This window comes from Onychostruthus taczanowskii, unplaced genomic scaffold, assembly GCF_017590055.1.
Source record: "Onychostruthus taczanowskii isolate IOZ18803 unplaced genomic scaffold, ASM1759005v1 scaffold517, whole genome shotgun sequence".
NCBI classification, from domain to species: domain Eukaryota; kingdom Metazoa; phylum Chordata; class Aves; order Passeriformes; family Passeridae; genus Onychostruthus; species Onychostruthus taczanowskii.
Window position 1 is genome coordinate 5,520 of NW_024502758.1, and position 10,694 is coordinate 16,213.

Genomic DNA, 10,694 nt, shown 5'->3' on the forward strand with positions numbered 1-10,694 from the left:
CTCAAGTGGTTGGTTCTAAACTCAACTGGGTCATCCTGAACTCAACTGGGTCGTCCTAAACCCAACTGGTTGGTCCCAAACTCAACTGGTTCATCTGAAACTCAAGTGGTTGGTTCTAAACTCAACTGGGTCATCCCATCCCAAAAAAACCCCACCGAGCCCATCCAACCCAAACCTCCCACGGCGCTCACTCCGGGATTTAAAAAATCCATAAAAAATGTAAAAAATCACGGCAGGGGTCAGGAAACGGCCAAGGCTCCCCCAAAGAAGAATGGACGGCGAAGGCAGGAATGAAATCGAGTTTATTTGTCCGGCAAAGGTCGGGAGAGGCGGGAAGCGCTAACCTGAGTCCGACTCGTCGCTGTCGGAGGAGCTCGACTCGCTGCTGGATTCCGACTCCGACGACGAGAATCCCTTGAGCTTGGAGGAGCCGGCCAGGACGTCGAGCTTCTCTGCCGGGAACAACGGGAGCGCGTCACCGCGGGGCGTTAACGGGGATTGAGCGACTCAACCCAACCGGGCTGGCCTAAAGTCAGCCGGGGCATCCCAGCTGGGGCAGCCTGAGCTCAGCTGGGGCAGCCTAAACTCAACCAGTTGGTTCTAAACTCAACTGGGTCATCCTAAACTCAACCAGTTGGTTCTAAACTCAACCAGTTGGTTCTAAACACAACCAGTTGGTTCTAAACTCAACTGGGTCATCCTGAACTCAACTGGGTCGTCCTAAACCCAACTGGTTGGTCCCAAACTCAACTGGTTCATCTGAAACTCAAGTGGTTGGTTCTAAACTCAACTGGGTCATCCCAAACTCAGCTGGGCCATCCCAAACTCATCTGGGTCATCCCAAACTCAACCGGTTGGTTCTAAACTCAACCAGGTCATCCCAAACTCAACCAGTTGGTTGTAAACTCAACCAGTTCATCCTAAACCAAACTGGCTGATCCCAAACTCAACTGGTTGGTTCTAAACTGAACTGGTTCATTCTAAACCCAGCTGGGTCATCCTAAAATCAACTGGTTCATCCTAAACCAAACTGGTTGGTTCTAAACTCAGCTGGTTAATCCTAAATATAACTGGTTGGTCCTGAACTGGTTGGCCCTAAAATGAACTGGTTCATCCTAAACCCAACCGGTTGGTCCTAAAGCCAGCTGGTTGGTCTTGAACTCAACTGATTTGCTCCAAATGCAATGGCTTGTCTGAACTGGTTATTCCCAAACTCAACTGGTTGATCCTAAACCCAGCTGGTTCATCCCAACTGGTTCAGCCCAAACCCAGCTGCTCCAGCCCGAACTTAACTGGTTCATCCCAACTGGTTTGTTGCAAACGTGCATTCGGTAATTTAAAATATCAAAACTTTAAATAAAATCTTTAATTATTACAACTACAGTGAGGCCTGCAGCAGCCGCCATTTTAAATCCCACCCACCACCATCCTGGCGAGGCAAAAACGCCTCCAAAACCTCCCCAAACCCCAACCCTCGGGATTAAAACCACCAGAAAACCGGGCTGAAAACCCCCAATTTTTGGGGTTTGGACGTACCTGGGGGTTTCCTCTTCTTGCGCAGGCAGGAGGTGACGTAACGCTCGAGCTCGCGCAGCGTCGACGGCTTCAGCGTCTCGAAGTCGATCTCGATCTCGTCGGGGTTGGAGTTCTTGAGCGAGGGCTCCCGGGACTGGATGATGTGCACGACCCTGCCCAGCTTCTCCCCGGGCAGCTTGTTGATGTCCAGGCTCAGCTGGCGTTTCTCCTCGTAGGACATGGGTTTGCACTTCTCCTCCTCCTCCAACATAAACCAGCCCTAACCCACAGGACCTGGAGGACTTCACCACCACTGGCTCCCTCTTGGTGCACGCATGACCAAAAAATGGGGTTTTAAGCTTTAACCCAGCCTAAACCCAGCCTAAGCCACAGGAGCTGCAGAGCTTCACCACTGGCTCCTTCTTGCTGTTCACAAACCAAAAAATGGCATTTGAGACCTAAACCTGGCCTAAATCTCACCTAAACCTGGTCCTAACCCACAAGAGCTGGAGGAGGTTTAGTTTTTATCCTAAAACCGAGTGGCTTTGTTGGTTGTGCCTTTGGGGTGGAAAGCTGAGCTTAAAATGTGTGGTGATCTCAAGGTGAGCTCAAGGTGGTCTTGACCAAGCTCCACCTGCACCTGAGCTTAGGCTAGTCCTAGCCACCCAAAACTGAGCTCAAACTGCTCTTGAATGACCAAAACCGAGCTCAAGCTATTCAGACACCAAAAACTGAGCTTAATTTACTCCCAGACACCCAAAACTGAGCTCAAGCTGGTTTTGGACGGCCAACACTGTGTTTAATTTACTCCTGGACATCCAAAACCGAGCTTAGTTTGCTCCTGGACAACCAAAACTGAGCTCAAGCTGTTCAGAAACCCAAAGCTGAGCTTAATTTGCTCCTCCACACCCAAAGCTGAGCTTAATTTACTCCTAGACACCCAAAACTGAGCTCAAGCTGGTTCTGAACACCCAAAACTGAGCTCAAGCTGGTTTTGGACACCCAAAGCTGAGTTCAAGCTGGTTTTGAACACCCAAAACTGAGCTCAAGCTGGTTTTGAACACCCAAAGCTGAGCTCAAGCTGGTTCTGAACACCCAAAACTGAGCTCAAGCTGGTTCTGAACACCCAAAACTGAGCTCAAGCTGGTTCTGAACACCCAAAACTGAGCTCAAGCTGGTTTTGAACACCCAAAGCTGAGCTCAAGCTGGTTTTGGACACCCAAAGCTGAGTTCAAGCTGGTTTTGGACACCCAAAGCTGAGCTTAATTTGGTTTTGAACACCCAAAACTGAGCTCAAGCTGGTTCTGAACACCCAAAACTGAGCTCAAGCTGGTTTTGGACACCCAAAGCTGAGTTCAAGCTGGTTTTGAACACCCAAAACTGAGCTCAAGCTGGTTTTGAACACCCAAAGCTGAGCTCAAGCTGGTTTTGGACACCCAAAGCTGAGTTCAAGCTGGTTTTGGACAGCCAACACTACGCTTAATTTACTCCTGGATAACCAAAACTGAGCTCAAGCTGGTTTTGGACACCCAAAGCTGAGCTTAATTTGCTCCTGGCACCGAAAACTCAGCTCCAGCTGTTCAGAAACCCAAAACTGAGCTTAATTTACGCCTGGCACCCAAACCTGAGCTTAATTTGCTCCTGCACACCCAAAACCCAGCTCCACCTGCCCAGCCAGGTGTCCCCAGCAGCCACGGAGAAGAATCAGCTCCAAACCCTGAGCTGACCTCAAGGCTGAGCTCAACCCCACCCATCACCTGGGGCCACGAGGTCCCTCGTTAAGAACCCCGCGGTAATTACCTTAATTAGCACCGGGGAATCCCCAAACTGCCCCAGGGAATTGTGGGAAGGGCCCACCTGGAGGCGCTGCTGTTGCTGTTGCTCTTCTTGGCCTTCTTGGGGGGCGGCTCCTTGGCCTTGCTCTTCTTGGCGTCCTCCAGCTCCTCCTTCTTTTTGTTCTTCTCCTTCTTCTTCTCCTTCTTGTCCTTCTCCTTCTTCTTTGGTTTGTTCTGCTGGGGCTGGGACAGCGCCGCCAGCTGCTCGTGCACGGCCTTGAGCTGCGGGAACGGGGGGATGGAGCTTGGAGAAGTTCTCCAGAAGGTCAGGTCCCACCTCGGACTGAGCCCAGGCTTCTCAGCCAGAGCAGCGTCCGGCCACGCCTTGGTCACCTCCAAGGTCATTGACGGCAAAGTGGGATTGACCAACCCCACCTGGTCACCCAGATCAGTGTCCATGGAGATCTCCAGGGTCACCAAACCCAACCCATGACCGCACCTGGTCACTGTCACCTCCAATGGTTGCACGGAGACCTCCAGGGTCATCAAACCCAGCCCATGACTGACCCCACCTGGTCACTGAGTGTGTCACCTCCAATGGTTCCATGGAGACCTCCAGGGTCATCGACTGCAACCCAGGATTGACCAACCCTCCCTGGTCATCCAGGGGTTCCATGGAGACCTCCAGAGTCACCAAATCTGACCTCTGACTGACCCCACCTGCTCACTGTCACCTCCAATGGCTCCATGGAGACCTCCAGGGTCATCAAACACAAGCCCTGACTGACCCCACCTGCTCACTGAGTGTCACCTCCAGTGGTTCCATGGACACCTCCAGGGTCACCAAATCTGACCTCTGACTGACCCCACCTGCTCACTGTCACCTCCAATGGCTCCATGGAGACCTCCAGGGTTATTGACTGCTAACCAGGATTGACCAACCCCCACCTGGTCATCCAGGGGTTCCATGGACACCTCCAGGGTCATCAAACCCAGCCCATGACTGACCCCACCTGGTCACTGAGTGTGTCACCTCCAATGGTTCCATGGAGAACTCCAGGGTCACTGATTGCAACCCAGGATTGACCAACCCTCCCTGGTCATCCAGGGGTTCCATGGAGACCTCCAGAGTCACCAAATCTGACCTCTGACTGACCCCACCTGCTCACTGAGTGTCACCTCCAAGGGTTCCACGAGGCCTCCAAGGTCATCAAACCCAATCCATGACCCCACCTGGCCACCGAGTTTTGGGTCAACAAACCCAATGATTTTCGGTCAACCCAACACTTCCAGGCCAACAAACTCAAGGATTTTGGGTCAACCCAAGGATTTCAGATCAAATGGATGATTTTGGGTCAACAAACCCAACAATTTCAGGTCAATCCAACCACTTTGGGTCAACCAACCCAATGGTTTGAGTCAACCCAACGCAACTTTAGGTCAAAATACGTAACAGTATAACAAACCCAACAATTTTGGATCAAACCCAACAATTTTCAGTTAAAACCCAACAATTCCTGGCCAACAAACTCAATAATTTTGAGTCAACCCAACAATTATGGGTCAACCAAAAATCTTAGGCAAAAAACCCAACAATTATGGAGCTACAAACTCAACAATCCTGGGTCAACAAACACAACTATTTCAAGTCAACCCAACGATTCTGGGTCAACAAACCCAACAATTCTGGGCCGACAAACCCAATAATTCCAGACTGACAAACCCAACGATTTCAGGTCGACAAGCCCAATAATTCTGGGTCAACAAACAATTCTGGGTCGATAAACCAAATGATTTTGAGTTAACAAACCCAACAATTTTGTTGCCTCTGGAGGTTGATGGCCACGGGACATCCACGACTTCCATCCCTGACCCCAAGACCACCCAACTCCACCGGAAGGACACTTGGACCACCCCGTACCTGCTCCTGGAGCTCGGCCAAGCGCTGCGCCCGCTCCTCCTCGGAGTCGTCGGAGGAGCTGTCGCTGTCGGAGGAGCTGTCGCTGCTGCTGTCGCTGGACGAGGGCGGGGCCACCTTGGTGGGGGGCGGGACCACCACCGGGGACGAGGCGGGGATCACCGGCTCCTCCGGCTCGTCCGGCATCTTGGCAAAGCGCATCTCGAACACGTCCTGGAATCACAGGGAACGGGCCGGAAGTGACGCCGGGGTCGGCACCGCGGCGTCTCCAAAGGGGGCACCCTACGGACTGGTGGGTTCTACACCAAAGGTCAACACCTGGACCTGGGGTGGGGCGAGGGACCCTGAAATCTTGGGAGTTCCTTGGAATTCTGACTCTCTCCAAGGTGGATTTAGGGGAAAATTTATGGGATTTACTTCATTTCTCATTTAAAAACGGCAACTTTCAGGTTCTTCAGATCTTCTGGATCTTCTTGGATCACCTTCAGTAGAGGTTCCACCCATGGATTCCCACTGGAGATCTCAACCATCTCCAAGGTGGTTTAAGGGGAAAAATTCACAGGATTTCCTCAATTTCTCATTTAAATTCACAGGATTTCCTCAATTTCTCATTTAAAAGCTGTGTTTATACAAGTTCTTGAGATCTTCTGGATCTTCTTGGACAATCTTTGATTGACTCCATGATTTTCAAGGTCTTTTCCAACCCCAATTCCACCATGGATTCCCACTGGTGATCTCAACCCTCTCCAAGATGGTTTTGGGGGAAAAATTTTTAGGATTTATTCATTTAAAAGCTGTGTTTTAGGAGAGTTATGAGTTTTCGTGGATCTTCTTGGATCATCTTTGGTTGACCCCATGATTTTTGAGGTCTTTTCCAACCTCCATTCCACCATGGATTCCCACTGCAGATCTCAACCCTCTCCAAGGTGATCTTGGGGGAAAAATTCACAGGATTTCCTCAATTTCTCATTTAAAAGCTGTGTTTATACAAGTTCTTGAGATCTTCTCGATCTTCCTGGATCATCTCTGGTTGACTCCATGATTTTCAAGGTCTCGTCCAGCTTTAACTCCACCATGGATTCACAGCCCGCTCTCCTCTCCATCCATTCCAGGGGTTTTCACTCATTTTGGAAGGGTTTCACTCCTTTTTTTAAAGAGTTTCCCTCAATTTTGAAGGATCTTCCCTTTTTTTTTTTTTTAAGTTTTTTTTTCCAAGTCAGCATCTTTTGATTATTCTGAAATATTTTTGGGCGAATCCTGCTGGGGGGGAAAAAAAGGGAATTTTCCTGGAAGGTTGGGAATTTTCCTGGAATTTTGGAAATTTTGATTTCCTTCACTTCCACAACAAAAAACCACCAATTTTTTGGTAACCTTTTTTTGCTGAGTCATCATTTTTTGATTATTCCCTTTTTTTTTTTTTTTTTTTTTAAATCCTGCTGGAAAAAAAGGGAATTTTCTTGGAACGTTGGGAATTCTGATTTCATTCACTTCAACAAGGACAAAAAAAAAAAAAAAAACCAGAGTTGGAGAACATCAGCCGCACGTCGGCCGCGAACTCCTGAGCGTCGCGGTACTCCCGGCCCTCCAGCTTGGACTGCAAAAAACACCAAAAATTGGCAATTCTGGTGGAATTCCACGGGAATTCGGCACCTGGGCGGGGGGTTTATGGGGAGAGGGTGGGGGAAAAAAATTATTTGTTTTGGGCAGAAAAAAATCTGGTTTTGGGTAAAAAAATCCCTTTTTCGGTCCATGGAAATGACTATTTTTGGTCTATAAAACACCTTATTTTGGTCCAAAACCCCCTTATTTTGGTCTATGAAAATAGCTATTTTTGGTTAAAAAACTCCTTTTTTTGATCCACAAAAATTACTGGTTTTGGCTCAAGAAAACCCTCTTTTGGTCCATAAAAATGACTATTTTTGGCTCGAGAAAATGACTACTTTTAGTCAAATAAACCCCTTATTTTTGGTCCAAAAACTCCTTCTTTTGGTCCATAAAAATGACTGATTTTGGTCAAAAGAACACCTTATTTTGGTCAAAAAAACCCCACTATTTTTGGTCAAAACCCCCTTTTTTTTGGTCCAGAAATATCACTGTTTTTGGTCAAAAACCCCCTTTTTTGGTCCATGAAAAAGACTATTTTTGGTTACAAAAGCCCTTCTTTTGGTCCATAAAAATGAGTATTTTTTGTTAAAATACTCCTTATTTTGAACAAAAAAGCTCTCATTTGGGCCACAATAAATAATTATTTTTGGTAAAAAAAAATCCTATTTTTGGCCAAAAAACCTCCCTTCCCTCCACCCAGAAGGTGCCAAAATCCTGGAATTCTTTCCCCAAAACCTTTCCTTTGGAACTTCCTATTAAAAAATCCATTTGAGGCTTTTTAGGAGCTGTCCTGGAAAGATTTGGGGCTGATTTTCCTCCTGAACACCAAAAAGAAGAAACCAAAGATCCCCAAACCCAAAACTGTCACTGAAATGTGCCAAAATCCCAAATTTCCTCCCCAAAATCCCATCTCATTTCCCCAAAACCCCAAATTTCCTCCCCAAAATCCCATCTCATTTCCCCAAAACCCCAAATTTCCTCCCCAAAATCCCATCTCATTTCCCCAAAACCCCAAATTTCCTCCCCAAAATCCCATCTCATTCCCCCAAAATCCCATTTCATTCCCCCAAAATCCTAAATTCCCTCTCCAAAATCCCATTTTATTCCCCTAAAATCCCATTTTATTCCCCTAAAATCCCATTTTCCCCATCCCCATTATTACCTCTGAAACCCAAATTTATTCCCCCAAAATCCTATTTTTTCCCATTTCATGCCCCCTAACCCCATTTTCCCCCAAAATCTCATTTTTTCCCCTTTCATTACCCCAAACCCTATTTTATTCCCATAAAATCCCATTTTCTCTCCCAGACCCCCATTTCTTTCCCCCAAAACCCTTTTTTCCCCCCTCTGATCCCCTCAAAATCCCATTTAATCCCCCAAACCCTCATTTGTTTCCACCAAAGATCCCCAAACCCAAAACTGTCACTAAAAAGAAGAAACCAAAGATCCCCAAACCCAAAACTGTCACTGAAATGTGCCAAAACCCCAAATTTCCTCCCCAAAATCCCATCTCATTTCCCCAAAACCCCAAATTTCCTCCCCAAAATCCCATCTCATTCCCCCAAAATCCCATTTCATTCCCCCAAAATCCTAAATTCCCTCTCCAAAATCCCATTTTATTCCCCTAAAATCCCATTTTATTCCCCTAAAATCCCATTTTCCCCATCCCCATTATTACCTCTGAAACCCAAATTTATTCCCCCAAAATCCTATTTTTTCCCATTTCATGCCCCCTAACCCCATTTTCCCCCAAAATCTCATTTTTTCCCCTTTCATTACCCCAAACCCTATTTTATTCCCATAAAATCCCATTTTCTCTCCCAGACCCCCATTTCTTTCCCCCAAAACCCTTTTTTCCCCCCTCTGATCCCCTCAAAATCCCATTTAATCCCCCAAACCCTCATTTGTTTCCCCAAAATTCCCATTTTTTTCCCCCCAAGACCCCATTTATTTCCCCCAAACCCCATTTTTCCCACTGAAATTCCCATTTTATCGCCCAAGACCCCATTTAATTCCCCTAAGATCCCATTTTTTCCCCTAAAATCCCAATTTTATCCCTCTAAAACCCCATTTTCCCCCCCAAACCCCCATTTTATCCTCCCAAATCCCCCTTTTTTTCCCTAAAGTCCCCATTTTTCTACCCAAGACCCCATTTCATCCCCCTAAACCCCATTTTATCCCCCCAAACCCCCACTTCATTCCCCTAAAACCCCATTTCATCCCCCCAACCTCCCATATTTTCCCCTCAACCCCCATTTTCCCCCCCAAACCCCCATTTTTCCCCCTAAAATCCATTTTTTCCCCATTTTCCCCCCCGGCTGACCTTGATGGTGCTGAGGTCCATGGGGTGTTTGATGATGTCGCAGTAGTCGTGCAGCCCCAGCGCCTCCACGTCCACGGGTTTGTAGAAGGGCCAGGCGTAGGCCGCGTGCTTCTTGGCGAACATCTCCTTGATGATGCCCCCGCAGTACTTGAGCTGCTCCGAGGCCTTGGAGCCGCGCAGCTCCACGGAATGCTGCTGCGAGTCCGGCATCTCCTTCTTGGGGGGCTTCACGGGCCGGCCGCTCTCGCGCCGCGGGCCCAGCTTGGTGGCCTTGGGCTCGGCGGGCAGCGAGGAGGAGTCGTGGATGGGGTCCATGGCGGTGGGAGTGGTGGTGTCTGCTTTCCTCTTCACGCCTTTCTTTGTCTGCCGGGGGAACGGAGAGGTCAGGGACGGGGATTTGGGGAATGGAGGTTGGGTTTGGGGGCATTCTGTGGGGTTTTGGGGGGCGGAGGTTGGGTTTGGGGGAGTTCTGTGGGGATTTGGGGGGTGGAGGTTGGTTTTGGGGGCGTTCCGTGGGCTTTTGGGGGGTGGAGGTTGGGTTTTGGGGCGTTCTGTGGGGTTTTGGGGGATGGAGGTTGGGTTTGGGGTTGTTTCGACTTCTAGAGTTTCTACTTTGGGATCTGAGTTTTGGAGCTTCTGCTCTGGGATAGTTCATTGGAATTTTGACTTTTGGAGTTTCTACCTTGGGATTGTTCATTGGAATTTTGACTTTTGGAGTTTCTACCTTGGGATCATTCACTGGGGTTTTGACTTTTGGATCATTCATTGGGGTTTTGGGGTTTGGGCTTTGGGATTTGGGATCATGTGTTTGGGTTTTGGAGTTTGGGATTTGGGGTCGTTCACAGGAGTTCTGGAGTTTCTACCCTGGGATCGTTCATTGGAATTTTGGGTTTTGGAGTTTCTACCTTGGGATCGTTCCTTGGGGTTTGGAGTTTCTACCTTGGGATCATTCGTTGGGGTTTTGGGTTTTGGAGTTTCTACCTTGGGATCGTTTGTTGGGGTTTTGGAGTTTCTGCTTTGGGATCGTTCGTTGGAATTTTGACTTTTGGATTTCTACCTTGGGATCGTTCAGTTGAGTTTTGGGTTTTGGAGTTTGGCCTTTGGAGTTTTTGGAGTTTGTGCTTTGGAGTCGTTTGTTGGTGTTTTGACTTTTGGAGTTTCTACCTTGGGATCGTTCTTTGGGGTTTTGGCTTTTGGAGCGTCTACCCTGGGATCGTTTGTTGGAATTTTGGCATCTGGAGTTTGTGCTTTGGAATTGCTCTTGGAATTTTAGGGTTGGAGGTTGGGCTTTGAGGGCGTTCGTTGGGAGTTTTGGGTTTTGGAGTTTCTACCTCGGTATCGTTCGTTGGGTTTTGGAGTTTCTACCTTGGGATCATTCGTTGGGGTTTTGGGTTTTGGAGTTTCTACCTCGGTATCGTTCGTTGGGTTTTGGAGTTTCTACCTTGGGATCATTCGTTGGGGTTTTGGGTTTTGGAGTTTCTACCTTGGGATCGTTCGTTGGGTTCTGGAGTTTCTACTTTGGAATTGTTCATTGGGGTTCTGGAGTTTCTACCTTGGG

The 10,694-nt window shown here is 48.1% G+C and overlaps 1 protein-coding gene across 1 annotated transcript; it reads right to left on the reverse strand.

Annotated features, from left to right (window-relative positions):
- Nucleotides 1–284: 284 nt before the first annotated feature.
- Nucleotides 285–9,564, reverse strand: LOC121342211 (bromodomain-containing protein 4-like; the record flags this gene model as incomplete). The annotated part of the gene is given in 7 exon segments (XM_041416438.1): nucleotides 285–452; nucleotides 1,537–1,828; nucleotides 1,926–1,941; nucleotides 3,373–3,572; nucleotides 5,212–5,474; nucleotides 6,727–6,802; nucleotides 9,137–9,564. Coding segments are annotated over 7 exon segments (1,388 nt in total), but the record flags the coding sequence as incomplete, so codon positions are not given.
- Nucleotides 9,565–10,694: the final 1,130 nt, after the last annotated feature.